Genomic DNA, 19,705 nt, shown 5'->3' on the forward strand with positions numbered 1-19,705 from the left:
CAACAGCAATAATAGTAATAATAACAATGAAGGTATTCCTTTACGCTTTTATACATGAAATTTTTCAGCCTAATTCCCGACACTTTGTTCTCTTCGGGTTCGCAGCTACACCTGCCAGCATTAATCTCAATTCCCCGGAGCAGTGATTTACGCTTCTCTACAAGACCTCAACTTTCCTTTTAGTTTCAACCCTCGCCTCGCTCTACGTTTGGCGCCTGCTTCTTATACGAAGTGCAGATTCGTTTGTTGGTATAACAAAATTACCAGCACTTGCCGACCTTGTCCTTGGTGGAAAATGAAATTTTTCTCCAAGCAGTTTCATTGTCGGTCGATTTAATTGCTCTCTCGTATTAAGAATACAGCATTGATTGAGAGACAGGGATTAAGTTAACTATCCGATCGGTACATTCAAGTGTTCTTATCCTTGTCGTGAGAGAAGAAAAAACAGGTGATCTTCGATGAAAAATTAATCTCTTATACCTTTCGTATGAATCTTTAATAATAATAACGGCAATGATAACGTTGGTTTATGGTGTACCCTTTACACACCAACAAGATGATAAATACAGTGAGATAAGATTAACGACAAACAGAAAAGAATATCTTTGTACAGTACGTAAGAGCACGTATCCAGACGCGTAGTGTCTGGATGAAGGCAGAATTGTTTGTAGTATTTTCACAGTCTCCAGTCGGCAGAGAATAATCTTGACCTCTCCACTGTTTCGTCCGAGATACGAAGTAATTTAACCCTCGCGAACCGCGACCTCATCCACCTCCTCCTCCTCCTCCTTCTCGAGGATTTAGTACATCGAGCATATTACGTCAGAGAGACGCGTCATTGGAGTCGGAGAGTACAGAGAGATGGAGAAAACAGAAATCCGCTGTCAGTGTGGTCTCGTCTTCCAAAATGGCGTCTGGCTGGTAAACGCGAATCACGAGAATTCACGCAGAGAAAATTGGATAAAGAGCAAGACTTTGTTTTTTTTTTTCTTTTTTTTTATTAAATTGTGCTTGCTTTTATTACATATACGCTGTACTTAATTTGTTCTTGACGGTCTGCGCCTTGGCGGTTTGTTGAATTCGAGTATCTACCCTCAGACCTGAGAAATATGGTGAAGAAATTCTTCTCCCCCCGTCTTATTCTCTCCCCCCTTGAGAGTTTTTAAATGGAAAGGACGAGACGGGGTTGCCTCGAGTGGATTGAGCGAGGAAAAGAAAAATATCAGCCAAACTCTTTCTACTCTCAACTCGCTCTTCGCCTCCTGGGCAAGACTGATACATATGCAAGTGGTGCCTGGATAACCGCTAAGGTGTATTAAAATATACATATATATATATATATATATATATATGTATATCATCCTCGTCTGAATAATTTCTACATCAAGTTGATAACGCTGCAACGGTTTAAGGCGGAACGAGATCTCGGCACAGACTGTGCCAGATAAATAAATATACGCATCAATTATATCCTCTTTCCATAATCTTATACTGTTCTTGGAGAAAAATCAGTCGGTGGTTAGGAGAAACCCACGGCGGTGAGGAAAGCCGCTTTGGAAGTTCCAGAAAAACGTGGAATATTATATCGAGGTCGGTGAAGGGGGATCAAAGTGTCTGAAATCAGTGTCAAACCGAAAAGAAATTGGAATAAGGAACAAAGAATGTCGTCCGAGCGTCGCGGTTCGATACGAAACCGAATAATTTTAGAACACCTCCACCTCATTTAAAAGGTCAAAGGTGGATTTCACCTAAACTGAACGGGGTGACTCTTCGCACTTGACGTAATTTGGAAAGACTAGAGAAGAAGTGGACAAATTGTTTTTAGGATGCTGTAACGCCGTTCTTGACTGTTTTCACTTTTCACCTTGACCAGAGAATATGATTCTACCAAATGAAACTTGTTCTTTTTTTATACAGTCGGTATATACTATATCATCCTGTGCAGAATACTGTGATAATTTGACGTTGGTTTTACCGTAATTTTCTGGTAACTAGGACGAGTGAAGGTCTTTTTGGTGTAGCTTATCGCGATTGCCGGTACACCTAGGTACCCAAGTTGACTAATGTCAAATTGTAAAAGTAGAGGTGTAATTCGATCGGGATGCAATTGCTTTCTTTGAAACCTTTACGCTCGTTCTTGTTTTGCAGGAACAATTCAGTCCAATCCAACGACCTGCATCACCAATTGATCACGGTTACACGCAACTCTTTACAAAACGAAATAACCGAGGCTTGGAATTGATGAAATCATTTCCATTGCTTTACAGACAACAAGTGCACGGAGATATGGATGGATGTTAGGAACATCAGCGAGTTGCATTATGCGAGTGGTGCAATCCATCCATCCATCCATCCCTCGATCTATAAACGTGTGTACCGCATATTACATACAAGTGATCAGGCAGCTGCGACTCGCCCTCGGTAATCAAGTTGTTTAGTCACAGTCGGTGTTAATAAGTGCGCCCGTATCTTCTCGTTAGACGTTGACAATCACGACGTATGTTCCTAATCGAATGTTAAGGCAATGATGATCGTTCGCTCGAGTCGGGGTCTACGCACTCTGCACATGGGCCAATAATACAAAGTTCGCGAACCTCGCCCGGCGGGATTCTCATTGGGCTGCCAAGAAGACGTGACATTCGCTGCCGCACCTATACGTGCCTATAATAACGTATAGCCCATTTTCCCGCCTCGCGAAACCATTCGTTCCCGGTTCGAGGAAGTTTTTTTTTTTTACACAATCGTCTCGACTCGCTGGATCGCTTACGTTTTTGCTCGTTGGATGCATACTACTTATCAGAACCGAGATACCAGTAAATCTGCGGAAAATTCATACCGGGACAATCTCTCGAATGTTTGAAAACGAACCGCGCATGCGCGAGTTTTATCGGCTCTTCGCGCAGGCTGGCCATCCCGAGTTTTCAGCCGTCAAACTGTTTCTGCCGGCGATGTAGTTGATACGAATTTTCGAGGTTAGAATCTCAAGTAATTGAGGCAGTGACTCGGAAAGGTTTGAGAAGCACTTGTTATTGGTTCGTAAAGTCGCTTACGCTCTTTGAAAATTCAAACGCACTGATTTTTCGTACGTTGGCTCGCCTGCGTCGCAGAAAAAAAATATTACCGCTGCGGGAAGATTTCGCCGACCAATGAGATCGAATTATTTGGCGCATGCGCGGTTCGATCTTCAAGTTTCAAGAGATTGTCCCGGTATAAATCGACGATAACTGATGTTTACGGTAATAATTCTGCTGTTATGCCTTGTGCCACTGTCGCGTGTTCCGGAAAATTTCCTTACTTCCTACACTCAAGGCTGTGCCTTGGAATGGCCCAGATACGGGGGATCGGTTGGCAGTTTAGAAACGAATTGCTTCAGCTCTACGCTGTTCAAAATTCAAATCCTGTGTGTTCAACCCACCCGGCGATGCTGTGGAATTCCTCTGTGTGCGTATCTGTGTCGAGCTTTTCCACACCAGGCGAAAGCTCGACTAGGTATATAACCTGACCGCTTTCGTAACGTTGGCAACCCGGTTAACGATTCGCGAATCAGTGGTAAAAGAGCAACCGCAAAATCGCAACAAGGCTCCGAGTTTTTTCCCCGTTTCGTCAAAAGTTTTTGGCTTTATTTACGAATAAACCTCTTGCGGTTTTTTTTACGCTTGCAAAGATGCGAAGACCGGCTTGCGGTTTTGCGGTGAGATTTATACCGAGAACCTGAGAGTATTTATATATTAACGGCGTATCTGCGAGATTATTGCTTTGAACAAGCTGAGATTTCGAAAAGGGGAAAAACGCAACTCTCTGTCGGATTACGCACGCACACAAGAAGAAGAAAAAGAAATACGATGCATATTACCCGCCAAAAGCGTGCTATTACTTTTTGCCATTGCGATCGGGATGCCGTCAAGTGATAATCTCCTCTCTCGATCTTAAATTAATGCAGGTCAAGGATAATTATCATCGTATACTTTTCACTCGCTGCACAAATCAACTTGGAAGAAAAACCTGTTACAGACATCAAATTTCAAACTACATCGATCCGATCGTCATCTACGAAATTAACCGATCCAACGCATTTTTCGTACCGTCAAAATCTGAATTCGTGATTCGCGATTCGATATTAGAAAAAAAAAATCCGCGCACGTCTCGGGGCTAAAATTGGGCTGACCTTGTCGGGTAATTTCACAGTTTAATGGCGAAGAAGCGATCCTTCGGTGAGATCGGTTCTCTCTTAATTTTTTTTAATCATCTCATTGCCTTTTCTCAACCAGGCATCGGCATATCGCCGTTCGTTCTTTATAACGCTCGCTTACATGAGATTAAAGAATTTTATAGCCTTACGCTCCAATTCGGATCCATTAAACGAACGGACGCTGACCGCTGGTCAAGATGATGACGTCACATGGTCCCTTGACCCGTCGAACGAGCGGAAAAATTTCGCGATTTTTACTTTCATTTATTTTCGTTTCCCATTTTTGTTTTTCTCTTACTTCTCATTACTTTTTTCTCTACACGCTGTACGTACATTGTATACGTATACCCGCGTATCTCAGGTTATCGACTATTAATGGGTAACGGTATGGATTATACGAATCAAAACTACAGCTCGTATATTATACCGTAAAATTTACTCGTTTATAGGCCTATTCGCAGGCTGCACGATATACGTATAACAAGAGCTCAGATCACGAGAATCAATTCGGAACAGACACCTAGAATAAATTAAACCGCTTTCAAGCCGCAGAGTATTAATGACTGATCGTTCAACCCTTCAATATTAATTCGTATACTCGATTATTGGTCGGCCAAATTCTCAGCCGAAAACGATTTTCTCTTTTCTTTGCTTTTGAAGAAATTTCGCTCCTCCGAAATTTGAGTTCATTCTTTTTACTTTATTTCATTCGCAATTCCGGTGTAATAACAATTGCACTATTCTATTCTATTATTTTTCAACCTGATTACGGTTCTTTATTCTCATCCGTCGTTTTTAAAATCGTATCTCTCTTCAGTCGCGGTCCTCAGACGTGACAGACGTCTTAACGAAACGCCGCACATCTCGACACGTTTAAACGCATATTCAATTCAACGATTGGCTGCAGCGATACGCGTGACGAATCGAAGTCGAGAGGTAAAAACAAAATGTAAGGTAGTCACAGATGTTCTTAGAATAGTCAAAAGGATGACGCGAGCGGCGGTACCAAAGTGCAAATGTGCAAACGTCACCGTTTTGTCTACACCGTTTTTTCCCCGCATTTACGCCGTTATTATTGTTCTCTCTCTCTCTCTCTCTCTCTCTTTCTTTCCGTGTGTTTAGCTCTTTTCACACACGCTGTCGTACTTTAAAATTGAACGTCCGCAGCGCGGGAATTACCCCGCCTGCATACCCTAGGGATATGGAAAAGGTTGTAGGTTGAGGATACTAAAATCCATAGAGCAATAATTTCTCTTTAATATCCTACCGCGCGCTTCGCCCTTTTCTCTGCAGGCAGTCAATAAAAGTAAACTCCCGCATTCGCTAGCCGTAGATCATGCCTGTATGGATCCAGGATTTAGCGTCGCCGTACGAATATCCACCATGGCTTACATTTTTTAAATTACGAAACGCATCACCCTCCACTCAATAACGTCGGGCGTACTGCAGTAATCCTGCAGTAAAACGAAAAGAAATTCAAGCTCAAAGCAAAGACACCATCGAGTCAGGTATCGATCCTTAGATCAATCGGAATTCATCGAGACTATTATTTCAAAAATAAAATTTCTGCTCTTCATAATTAAACTTTACTACATCCGGTGCGTCTCTGTTGTTACGGTTTTAACTTTCAATTGACTCACTTGAAAATTTTATGCCTGCGATATCATAAAATTACTAATTTTCTACTAGAAAATCAATTTTCTTTCCCTGCGCACGAATAATATTACAGTTTTGAAAAGATGGAAAAGGAAATCGAGATGATAAAAAATAGAAACGATACTCGATGTTGTTTCGAATTACGCAGAGGCACGGTAACTAATCTGTGTTTTTCCCCGCGATAATTTACCTTCGCAAATCCGTCGTTACACGATGCAATTCTGCGAAATCTGACCGCACCGCACTAGTGGGGAAAAGAAATATTCCACCGGTAAAATTTTTGCCCGAATGTGAACGTGCCTGACAGATATTCGTCGCGTTGTACTAAAAATTCGGGCCAAACTTAATTCTGATTGTATATGGACACGTATAAGTTAACCTTCTTCAACAAAAATTAGCCGTATTAATCGCCCGTTAATTTAAATTACGTTTTCTGATTTCAGATTTTACTGGGATCTTTGTATGCTTCTGTTGCTCGTCGCAAACTTGATCATTCTACCGGTTGCCATTAGTTTTTTCAACGATGATCTGAGCACCAGGTGGATAGCCTTCAACTGCCTTTCAGACACGATATTTCTCGTAGATATTGTCGTCAACTTCCGGACGGGTGAGTTTTACATTAAATTTCAGGTTAACGGCGGTGCAAAAATTTTCCTGTCAAGGAAATTCGACTCCTTAAATCCGGCCACTCGATCTCTTTCTTTCTTCCGCCTCTCTCCTTCATCGGTTGAATTCTTTTCTCAACAGCGACGGTGGGAGAAAAAAAATTGGCCACAAATTGCACGCTTGTTATTTCTTTTCTCCAGTTGTAAAAAGAGCTTGAGAAGTCGGGGAAAGAACGTCGGGCGAAGGAAAAAGAAAAAGTGGTTTGAAAATTGGCCAAATTTTTTTCTCCTGTGGGAGGAATCTGCACTTGAACGGCATAATATTATTCGGATTTATCTTTCTGCTCCAGCAATTAATTGGATATTAATGTTCCCGCTGTATAAAAATAACATTTGCTTTGCCGTTCCCCCGCAGCCATGCCTGATCTGAAAAAATCACAGCTGAGCATAAATCTGCTCGCTGCAGCGATATTTTCCGAAGCTGTTTTTACCACCGGAGATATTCAGAGTCAAGTTTTTTTACACTAGAGAAAATTATAGCCGCTCGCTGATTTTCTTACCTATAATTTTCTACTTCGGTAGATGCCTTTCACTTTTTATACTTTTGCTTTCTCGACAGAGAAAGAATTACGAAATCAAACACGTTATATTTTGCATCGTTTCAGGTATCATGCAGCAGGACAACGCCGAACAAGTGATCCTGGACCCGAAGCTCATCGCTAAGCACTACCTCAGGACGTGGTTCTTCCTGGACCTCATCTCATCCATACCTCTCGACTATATTTTTCTCATATTCAATCAAGTGAGTAAACAATTCACCTTATACTCACCTGCGATCCTGTGAGAAAGCTCGAGGAGATATTTCCTCAACAATACCTGGATAAGCATGTTTGTTATTTTCCCCATTTCATCATGCCTTTGACGTCAAATAACGGGGCCTCGATTCGCTTGAAAAACATTCTACCACAGCTCTCGACTTTGCGATATTTCCTTATACTCATGAAACTCGTGAATCTTCAACTACGTATAAAAATAATTGTACGTTGATTTCACTTCAACAGCGGCATATTATTTCTAAACTCGTTTGAAAATGCTTAAATTTTTACAAGGAGGAACATTTTTAATCCCGCACGACGTCGTCGGTTGCAAATTTTGGGTTCTCTGTAATATCCAAGAAACGAGCCTTCGGTATTGAGACGATATTGTTTTAGTTATTGTTGGAACTTTTCTCAGGATTCTTTCCGCTACTCATCGCGAATTTTTTAATCCGTCTTCTCTCGTTTCTCAACTTCCTGTTCGGGCGGTACGACCCGTTAGTCCTTAATTTTGCTACGATCCTCTCGCTCGATTCCTGACCCAACCCAACCTAATCTCCGAAGCAAACTAACTCCACCTGTTCAAGCTTCAAGCATTGGCTATGCATAGGCTGAGCCTTTCGTGGTGTCCCGATGCGGATATAATATCGACATGCATAAATGTTGTGACAAGGGATTTTACATTGTAAAACAAGCCGCGATCATTTATACACATATATATTTCACTTGCTGTATCGGTTATTGAGCTTTTTTCTAACGTCAAATAACGACTAAATGATTCTTGCCATTCGATTGTTCGGTCTGAAATATCGCTCGTTGATGAAAAAATTTCGAAAAGAATCGTACGAAAGAAAGAAAATCGCAGGTGTGTGCGGTTAACGGCGGCCATGTTGATTTTATAATACAGCCTCCGATTTCGCGCGTGACTTTGAAAACTTTTCCGGAAACTATCAATTTGCCAAAAACTTGTCGACGCTACTTCGTCACGTCGAAATTTCCTTTTGCCTCGATGTTGTTTTTGTATAACTCCTTCGCACAAGTTTCAGGACTTCAGCGAGTCGTTGCAATTCCTGAACGCTGGACGTGCCCTTAGGATTCTAAGGCTGGCCAAACTTTTGTCGTTGGTCAGGTTACTTCGTCTCTCGAGGCTCGTTCGTTACGTTTCGCAATGGGAGGAGGTTTATGTGAGTACCTAGACATTTTTCTCATTCGTATCAACCCTCTCGTTTTTAATATACATTTATATAATATACATATATTTACGATCGTACTATATCTATACCATACATATAAATATACATATAAATATACAATCCTGTGTAAGTTAAGTTAAGTTTACCAGCAAATTTAGCGTATAATGTATGAAAATTGACTAGCAAGCGATTGCATTTGCGCAATGAAGCAATTTTTTTTTTTACTACTGCAAAATTGCTACCGAAGTCCGCGGTACTCAACAAATACAAACCGTATATATATATAATTAGGTATGCCAATAATCACGTTTCCTATAAATTATACAGCACAAGTTTTGCGTCCATATCATCGATCATGGAATACGTACCTATTTGTTTCAATCGATTACTTATAACGAAATATCTAAAGCTACGTCGTGCGAACGTTGAATATTAATTGTCGTTCATGTTTGTTTTTTTTTTTTTTTCTTTTTATAGCAATAAACTCGGTATCTTGTTTCTATCCTTCAACATTTTGATGTTCCTTTGTTGTTTACCTTAACAATTCGTGGCTAAATCTTACTATATGGACTTTCCTTCACGGTTATATTATACCACAAGGATTTGGTAACATAAACTAAGCTTATTTTCACCAGATTATATTTGCCACAGACCGAAAACTGAATTTTCTTTTCCGGCAACATTGCGATACAATCATACAAACGTCCGTTAAAAGCATTTTGAATTAAATATTTTCAGAAGCGCTGTTTAATTACACTACCATAATTAAATTTCACCAATATATTGTTATTTACGTATTATCCGTAGATTTTCACAATTTATCGTAAATCGACGTTTTGCATAAATGTGTTTTATTTTCGCCAGGTACAACAATTTTACGCACACATCCGAATCAATGCATAACGATTTGATTAGTCGGCGTATAATTATATATTTGAACAGGCAATTAATCAATATCGTAGGTAAAAAATCGTAGATTCTGTTTTTTTCCGTCGTATTCTTCTCTCTTTCTATGTTCTTTCTCCTCTTCACTTTAGCGATAAAACGTTTCTTTCCTTCCACTTTCCTGTTCATTTTTTATTTTTTAATTTTTTTTTTATTTTCACCTCTCCCTTTACAACTCTTTTCGCGAACCTCTTCTCTCCAAACACGCCGAGGAACGCGACGAGAGGTCGAAATACATAATTCAAAGTTTAATCAAAACAGCGTCGTATCACGCACCTACCCCAATTTTTTTTTTTTATTTTTTATTATATTCAACCAACCGAGACGCTGTTTCAGGCCAAAAATACGCACGGATGAAACATTATTATTTACCTATATTCCAGAGTCTCTCATCCCTCAAATATCTCTTTCCAAGTTAAACCTACTTATTTCTCGATTCGTCCCGACCTAAAATAACCGATCGTTAACTAAATTTCACCAAAAACTGTTACGTCTAACTTTCGACAATCCGTTCGAATTTTTATTTTATTTATTTTATTTTTAAATTTATCCTTCTTCTTTTCAGACATATGTAAGAATCCTTTCTAGAAATGAGTAATATGTTCTTTTCAAACGAGCGCAATGGGTATAGTAATAATGATGATCGGAATCCGGTTTCTCGTACGTTACGTCCGATCGGAAAGTTTCGTGCAACGGAAATAACTGCAAAAGTATCGATTTCCGTTACTTGTGTGTACAAACACTTGTAGGCAGAACGGTATCGTGTTGAACACACCTCTGCGATCCGTCCTTAGATTTGTAATACAGATAGATGCCAGCCGCTCGTGCATCCTGAGAAATATGTTCGTATTTCCGCAATGGAGAAAAAGGGCTGCGGATGGCAGCCTGACAGAGGCTTTCAGTTCTCTTTGAAATAAAGCCTTTGGCTAGCTCGCTGTCTGGCTGTCTTGAACAGTTTTCTTCGCCAATTGTTGAAGTATTGTTGAACGACGCAGGCGAACCGTAATCGACCAATTCACGTAACGCTCGTCGTTTCTCCAGGATATTATACGCGGCGATATTGTTGCAGCAATAAATATATACGCAATTGACGATGAAAACGTGCGAGGAAATTCATTTCTTACCATCAAGTTTGCAGCGGTTTTTCACGTATGATCTAACCGATCGGTTGTTGGTGACGAATTGGGAAAATCGAGCCGCGATTCTTTTAGTTTTTTTATTTTTTCGACTTGCGTTTCTATAGAGTAAATACTCGGTGAATAATGACTAGAAAATAAGAAGCACCCACATGTGGGGAGAAATTGGGGAACAATGATTGACGTCATTTTATCGCAAGTCGTAATCCGTAATTAATTTCACATTTGAAAAATGACAACAGAGCCTTCGAAGATTTTTCGCCTTGTGCATTATAATCGCGACTCTCTGTTTCTTCGTTTGTATTTACAGTTTTTCCAATAAAATTAATTCCTATCGCCTCGAACGGTGATAAAAGTCGTAATAATTTATTACACGAGCGCGGTTGGGATAGAATAACAGAATAAGTTACAATTTTTTCAATTATGTTACATCGCATAGCTGTCGCAAAACCGGTCAGATTGCTGCAGAGATAAATAAACCGCGCCTGTCACTTTTTTGGCCATTATGCAATTTATTCAATCATTGCCTTATGATACGCAAATTGTAGATTCAACAAAATAGTTCTATTCGTACTCTCGTCGAAATTTAATGAGAACATCGAGGCGTTTCACGTTACCTGTAATTATAATTATAGTAATCTACAAACAACGATGTTAAGCTTGATAGACTATGTTGATGAGTTTTCTTTTTGAATTCGTTAGCATCCCTTCATATCTCTGTCTTTTACTCTTTTTCACTCTATTTCTATCTCTCTCTTTGTATCTCTCGCTTACTGTATCGCGATATATTTAAAGTACAGACCAACGAACCAATTGTATGTAAATACATCTTTTTTTGGTTATTAAAATTTTGTTGTATTTTTATTTTTTTTATTTTTTTTCCCTCTCCATTTTTTCATCTCTCTTCGATCTAGTCGATGTTCGCAAACTTGAACATTTTCATACCTGTATTTCATACATCGTTACTCGGTCAAAGAACACGATAAGCTTTCCCCCGCCCTCCCCCCAAGCCCCGAAAAAAGCAAACGACACATTCTCAAGCAAAGTATCAGCTCACAGTCGAATCCTAGTTCAAAAGAATCGACAACAAATTGCCGATTGCACGAAAACGTTTGATCAAAAACGAAAAAGACGAAACTCTGTTTTGATGGTTTTTTTTTTCTCCTCATTTCCGTTCCGTGAATAATTTACCGACGAAGGCTTTGGATGAGAAGGTGTCAATTCTTTCTCATAAACAGTCTTACAGGTGATACTCGCGGCGATGTTAAAATAATATAATTTACGTAGCCGAATGAGGAAATAATGTTTGTACGCAAATACGTATATTGACGTATCGATGTATCGACATTATCGACGTGTTGATACAACACGTATAGGTGTATGCATGAGTATGCGAAAGAAGGGAGAGTTAGGCATTGAAAGTCGAGGAGTCGTCTAATGATAAAATAACAACCTATTTACACGTCTTCCAAACATTGCGGATACCCTCTCACCTCCACCTGGATGAACATACGTGGAACACGATCCGAACCGTTCGTGGGGTTTCGAAAACACGGAACAGATACCACTTTACCAACAGCCGGAGAGGCACTACGAGCGTCGGGCGACTCCGCCGCAACCAGACCGAACCAGCAAGGTGTGCCTGTCAAGTACCCAAAAACCAAAAAACACTCCCACGGAGTTGAAAAGAATCTTGATAACAAAAAACAAAAAAAAAAAAAACTGACCAGTCCAATCCAACGACACCAAAAAAAAAAAAAAAAAAATCATCACTGTATATGCATACACGCGGGAATGTTATACGTTATATATTGTATATAATAATATATACACGTATATTATTATATATATGTATGTAATAGATAATTACACACGTTTATGTACAGAGTGTGATTTTTCTAGCAGTCACTTATCACTTACCCGTTCCCAATTCACGTTACTACTACTGCTACTGCCAATACTACCATACGACGTGTACACCAATATAGTGTATTAGAGAGTTTTGCTTCATCGAGACTTTTCCCCCACGCAACATCCTTCCGGTCTTTTCAATCCTGTGCCACCATGTCCTTTTTGAACGTAGACTGAAAATCGTTTTCAAATACGTCAACGGTCGCGATGATCGATCTTGATCTAATCGAATACTCTTGATCGTCGAGCACTGTTCTGTTTCAAATGCACGCTGCAAGCAACCGAACTCGGTGTTCGATCTCACGTTATTCGAATTTCAATCGAAGAAGGGTGTAATTGATGCTTGCTCATTGACCCTTGCAGGGTGCGGGTTCTCAGACCTGAGAAAAAATTAAAGTCTCTGTTGTTGAGTCGCAGAAAATTGTGTTGACGAACTCTGTACTAAACCGATACGGACTACTGAAGGATTTGCAAAAAATTTTGCTGCGTTGTAAATCGGGTTTAACAGTGTCTTGTGGCTCTTTTGACGTGGGATGCGATAATATTTGATGGTCGTTGAAAAATTTAATAATCCATTTTTGTTTGCAGGACAGCGTTTCGCGGATAATACTCGGGGGAATTCTCAGAGACGAGCTCGCGAAATGAATCTTTTTCTCTTTAAGTCGGACTTTTGCGAGGCCGAAAATGCTTCGATATCGTTGAAAAGAAACTTCGCGAAACCACGTTGCGTTAAATTTTCACCATTGATGATCACCGCGTGCGACGAATCACGGCGATCTTTAACTCGATCCAACTTGTTCCGATATCGTGCGAAAATAAATAGACCGTCGAGTTGACAGAGGATCCAATCCTCAACCCTTTTCCTATAAAAAAAATCCTTCCTGGGACTGATGTGTTTTGACCGTTGTTATGTTCGTCAGGTTTTGTTGGAATCTTCATCTAAACTAGGAGTCTAACGAGTGTTCGATTAATATAGTTATTGCAAAATCTTTCACGTCCAAAAAGTCGTTATTTCGTCTCAATAAATCGCAATTCGAAACGTGACGTCTCACGGTTTCTTAATCATAATTATCATCGCTCTCTCCGTCCGTGCGTGTTTTTCCTTCGATCCTTTTATTCGTCCTAAAATAATTTTCTTCGGGGATAAAGAGAGAGAGAAAGAAAAAAAAAAAAAACACCCCAAGCACGGGATATTAAATTGAGAAAGAATTTGGACGCGAAGGATGATTTGCAAGTGTTGGTTGGTCTGGCAAGAGTAGGGCTGCCTGTAAGTGTCATAGGTGTAATCCCTGCCCGGAATTTGGCAATGTGACCGTGTCAGTGTGCCCCTGTTTTTTTAGTTCTGTCTTTGCTTGCTGTTACTATACTCGTTGTTGTTTAGCTGCCTGATTTGCTACCCGTTTATTTTTATAATTTAAACTTTCCGTTAGGTACCTGAGTTGTATTATTGATCGTTCGTCGAATTTGCCTTAAACCGACCTTTTTTACCCTAATTCCATAATTTGAACGAATTTTTGCCCAGCTCCTTCGTACCGAGTTTTTGGGTTATTTCTATTTTGTTACTGTTGCTTAATTACACGTGTTATTTTTACAGGATAATTTTTTGTCTCGCTAAAAATTTTGATTTCCTAACGCTGCTAATCCGTCATGATTACATACGTATGTTATATATAGTTGATAAGAAAGCACGACGATTTTATTATGCTTAGGTATATTATGCAACGCATAGATTATAATATGTTCGGAAATTCGACCGATAATCGAATGTCTTCACGAATATCGATGTCGACGAAATATATAAGAAATAAGTATTCTACGATAGTGTTCGATGCGTTATACTAAGCGATACAAAAATCAACAAATATTACACGACCAAGTATCCGTTTGGATCAACATCCTGTTTAAAGTTTCACTTCGCTAAAAATATGATTAAAAAAATTATACCGAAAGCTCGATTTCTCGGTTACAAATTTACAAGCCTCATGATATTGTCCAACATGTGTTAACATTAACATCGATAACCGAAGTAACCGGGGATTCGATCTATTCTCAATCTACGTTTAAATTTAACCTTGTATACGCAAGATTTATACAGACATTACCCGTGTAAATATTAATTTTTTTCCATCGGTCCGTCAGTTATCCTCGATTCTTACATAAACGTCGGGGATTATCTAGGCCGAACGTATTTCCGGTAGAATAAAAAATGACTTGGCATTTAGCGGGAGGCTGTCACCGGGCGAAATCGTCATCAACATAACTCGCTCGTTTAATCTGACACACATCCGTATCCACATGTGTGGATTAATTCGATAGCTGCTAATGAGCCAAGAAATTACTCGTTACGGTTCTTCTTTAACTTTATTTTGCTTTTCTTTAAACTTGAATACGAGCCGTTCTTCACTCGCGTATTCGATGTTGTCGGAATATGAACGTCAATTAATCGTTGTTGTCATTACTCGATTCGCTGTCATTCGTTGATTACACATAATGACACTTACGTTGCCAGGCGTGACGTGCCGGTGAATAACTAGTTTCCACAACTCTCCACCTAATATGCTCGATCCTGAATATATGCTCATTTATATTCCGATCGGCTGTAACAGCTGTCGATATGTGTGCATTCATAGAGTGAATGGAAAATTAGCTACGTCGGGTATCGAAAATTCAGTCAATCTTCTTCGTCTAAACAGGTCTGAAAAATCCTTCTGCTCTATCTTTCGTAATATCCGATGTTTCCGGCTCGACTGAAATTACTTTCTTTTTTTCTTTTCTTTTTTTTTGCTTTCTTCCTTCACCTTCATTGGTACTTTCAGGGGTGAAATCAGACGTAAAATTTAGCAGCAAATTGTTGAGAAACAAATTTCACGTTTCGGTTTGTTTACGATGTTCCGATCGTGGACGCATATCTTGAATCTCGAACGTGGCAAAAAACGCATTTCGATAAAACAATTTCGCTGTTTGTCAATCCTTGAAATACAACCGTGCGAAATTCGGTAACTAACCCGCAAGACGTCGGAGATTAAAATCATCGGTGATCAAGGCGAGGAATGAGATCACCGAGTGCTAAAGTTTGAGTTGATCCTTTCATCTTTAATCGTCCGGAGGTGAAACACCGCCTGGGCTAAAAGCAACGACGGCGAATATCTTGTTAGATGGAATTTAGAAGTGGAGGAGTGATAACTTCGTGTGAATAAAGAAGGAGATTGACAGCTGCAGCAAGGGAGTCTTTATCGCAACATCGCTAACGCTTCGAATTACGCGACGAGTATTTCAAAGAGAATTCTAGACCAAAGACCTCGAATTCGAGACTTGATTGATCCAATTTGTTCGCGCATGGGTAAAAATCTTGGCGTAGACGCGACGTCTCTGGCAAACTCTAAATTTTTCAAAATTCATTCGCGGTATTAAACGAAACTGCGTTGTAGAAAATCTCTTTCGGACACCGCGTCTCGCTTTGAAGATTTGCAAATTTGCAAACCTGTCCGAAAACTAGTTCAATTTTTTTTTTTTTATATCTTTCGTGATATCGATCTGCACGCTTTGTCGACATGGCCAAAGACCAGACACAACTTTCGTTTATGACTCTAACACAGTCTCTTCCATTAAACCACCATCGCGATCGATTGTTTACAGTTGTAATTACAACATTAATTACCACAGATCATCTCGATGAGCGTCGCCGGTAAGAAAATCTGTATCCGGAAGTAAGAGTAAAGCAATAATAAACCAGATTATTAATTCTTTACTCTCATTTACAATACCGTCGAAATCGTAATTTAGAGAAAGAGAAGAATTCGTTTTGAAAAGATCACCAGCAATATTTTTCTTTCCGCCAGTTATGTAGGGAACGCGAATTAACGTAAAATAAAATAACGTACGAGAAAATGTTTTATAGCCAGAACATTCAAAGTGCTTGAAATGTGGTATTTTTAATCGATTTTAATGATTTTCATACCCAAGGCGGAACAGGCACAAGGAATAGTTCCAGTTTTCTAATTCTCTTTTTATGCATTATAATAAAAGTTGGCGTGACACGTTACGTGTTCGCCGCAGCCACGATTGATCGAGTCTGGACAAGATGGTATCCAAGACCACGTTCTAATAAATATTTGTCTTTCCGATACCGTGAATATGTGAAAAGGTCAAATACCTTGAAGCAGCCCATCGCGAGTCCCGTTGCGAGGCATGAAATGAAAATCAAATAGAAACGACGCCGCGACGATAAATGCCTTGGCAATACCGAAACCAGTGTTATAATTTGAATGCGTAACACGTCGAGCAAATTTGTTCTCATTCACGAAACTGGTTCCTCTGCAAGAGAATGTTTATCGGCCTGTCGAAATGGCGTGTTCGATGAAAGGTGCGACAAAATAATTACCATACAATTTAGGACAGTCTTGTGAATGTAGACAGGTTTATGTGTTATAAATAATTGTCAGGCTTCAGCGTGCAAGTTGTTCAAGATGACAAAAGACGAATTCAAATCCATCTCAAATTTCTACTTCGTTTCGAATATCCCGCCGGATTGTAACAACCCATTGCAAGACAATTACGGATGATGAAAGTATTGCTTTAATTTTTTAAAATTTTTTCCATCACTAACGAATATGCATTTTTATTCGTTTCTTTCGTTTCCTTCGGGTATAAATACTTGTTGGCCGATTTGTTGAACTAGATAGCACAAGTGAAAAAAGTATAAGCCGTAACGCACGTGCTACGAAACCCGATTACGAGTTTAATTTTTATTACCGGTTGAGCCTATTCGTCGGTCCGGTTTATCGTTTAAATACGTTTCGGTTTTTATTTATATTCTATTAATTTTTTTCCACATTTTGTTTTTAATCCTAGAATAGTCGTTGAAGTTATTGGAAGGTTTTTACAATTACATATATATATACACACATTGTATAGAAGTTCGAGATAATTAGTGGTTTAGAAATTTGTATTACGATACATTTATATAGCGTTTAAAATAATTTGACATGTGACTGGTTGTGCATTTGAAAGTTGTTTAGGAAGGATCTTGAAGAGTTCGCTACGGCCTACGTGATACCTTATACATAATTTACATTAATATTTATATAATTGCATGTGCAATTTCGGTGTCAGATTATATTTTTATACTACATATTGCATACAATTATATGCCAATGACAATGATTTGATATGTGTACTATACATGATAACATTTTATATTCGATAGGTTTTCATCGTATTAATATTACATAGTATAGTCGGAAATCCTTGCTATGAATTCTACTTCAATATCTGACATATATATATATATATATACAATCGATGTGTGACCTGCCTCAAGTGCTTTCATACTGTCTGATTCTCTATCGCATCTTGTTAACGCGCTTAAGGCTGGTTTATGTCTATCCGTCTGTGTATTGTATATCCTATTTTCACCGGCTCACGATCGATTCACGCTTTACTTTGAATCCAAAGTCGATCGTGAGCTCATCGTCTAAATTGAGGTGGTATTTCCTGACAAAAAAAAAAAAAAAAAAGAAAAAAAACCGCAAACGAAAAAGAAAAAAACTATACGGTGTGGTTCTCTTCTTCTGATTTATTTCTGAAAAATAATAGTGACGGAAAGTCTGTAAAGCAGACTCGAATTGACTAATTATACTCAACGTCAATTATCGTGTACACACACATACACACTAAAAATGTGCTACACTATTTTAACACATACGTACATATGTGTGATATATTTATATGTACTTTCGGACAGAGACATAATCATTTCTAACAGTTCGGTCAAATTTTATGTGCAAGTTGACCAACGACTGAAACTTTACGAGCAATTTTACGATGAAAACGTTTACTAACAATAATTGCTTGTATTTATTATACTACTGCTATCTACTAACTGTTTAATTGAAAATTTAGGAAACGAATTTGTTTCAAAGTGGTTGAAGGCCTGCATGACTGTGTTTTCAATGAACTCAATCGGCGAAAAGTAAGTGCAACAAGTGAATGAAAAAATTATAGCATCATCATTACACGATACCCTTGATAATTATTTACAGTATCATTGTCTATGTATTAATCGTTACTAATTAATGTTGCGTGAACCGTGTGTAATAACAGTTTATAATATTTGGTCGGTAAGCCGGTTAATAATTGGCGGGCAGATGTTACACTGTTTTACTTCTACATGTGAATCCTCGTCGTTTCTATCTTTTCCTTCTACTCTCTTTCCAGTCTTTCATTGAGCATTTCAACCACTTTCAAATGCTCGATCTGTTTAATAAACACACAAAATAATAACGCATATATACACTTACATGCGAATTTTGAACACCTCTTCAACAACCGTTAATCTCAACAATTTTCTTCTTCTTTTTTTTTTTTATTATTATTCTATTAAATTTTCTTCTCCTTTACACGCGCCGTGATAAAATAATATATCAGAGTTTTGTCTGTAATTTTCGGTGGCAAACGCAAGCCGAATGTCTCATACACACGCACATTCATTATACGACCAATCACTACTTTAACGATCCCTCAACATGAATGTATTTATCTTTCACCGCGGGCCGCGTTTTTATTTTTTTTTTTATATACTGCGAAAAGGATCTGATAACAATTTACAACGTACGCGAATGTCTGGAAGGCACCTACTCGTCTTTTTCACTTTTATTTTTCAATTTTGAACCAGCACAAAGATTTGCGGAGCGATTATTATCGTTGTGTTTATAGTAAGAATACATACGAAAATAATATCAACCTTTTCACAGTATATTATATCATACGTAATTTATTGAACCCTGTTTCTCTCTCTCTCTCTCTCTCTCTCGTTTCATTTATTCATGTTTACGAAAAGTAAATGGAGAACACATACACATACACACGCAACACACACAGGTGAATTCCTTTCCAATTTTTGGAAACTGTATTGAAGCGAGTCGCCTATTAATCACGGAAAAAGCGCTTGCGCTTATAGCTTTGGCGCTTGGGCTGTCGAGGCAATAGAAATATAATTGTTATAACAATGTGCCTACATTCAAGCATCAAGTCCGTACGGATTAACATAAGCTTTGTAAGAATGGCTTGCCTCTCATGATGGTCAACTTGTACGAATTGCAGGTTTAACGATGGCACGATTTTTTTCTTTTTTTTTTTCGTTCAATATCGTACAATTTTTTTCATTTCGTCGACGTGTGGGAAAATTTCATTTAATAAAAAATCAAGTCCAGAAATGTGAATCAATATCAAACGATAAATCCGTTTTACAAGAACA

The 19,705-nt window shown here is 38.7% G+C and overlaps 1 protein-coding gene across 9 annotated transcripts in view; it reads left to right on the plus strand.

Annotated features, from left to right (window-relative positions):
• Positions 1–19,705, plus strand: part of LOC124186391 (potassium/sodium hyperpolarization-activated cyclic nucleotide-gated channel 2) — a 164,884-nt gene that overhangs the window by 125,623 nt on the left and 19,556 nt on the right. For 4 of the 9 annotated variants that reach the window (XM_046578061.1, XM_046578091.1, XM_046578081.1 and 1 more), the window contains exons 6-9: positions 6,289–6,452; positions 7,116–7,252; positions 8,306–8,449; positions 12,101–12,175. In XM_046578061.1, coding sequence (XP_046434017.1) covers positions 6,289–6,452; positions 7,116–7,252; positions 8,306–8,449; positions 12,101–12,175 — 520 coding nt within the window. Of the gene's footprint in view, positions 1–6,288; positions 6,453–7,115; positions 7,253–8,305; positions 8,462–12,100; positions 12,176–19,705 lie in introns of those variants that run through there. The other 5 variants (XM_046578107.1, XM_046578115.1, XM_046578123.1 and 2 more) reach the window with 3 other exon arrangements.

The sequence above is a fragment of the Neodiprion fabricii genome, chromosome 1, assembly GCF_021155785.1.
Source record: "Neodiprion fabricii isolate iyNeoFabr1 chromosome 1, iyNeoFabr1.1, whole genome shotgun sequence".
Lineage (NCBI taxonomy): Eukaryota > Metazoa > Arthropoda > Insecta > Hymenoptera > Diprionidae > Neodiprion > Neodiprion fabricii.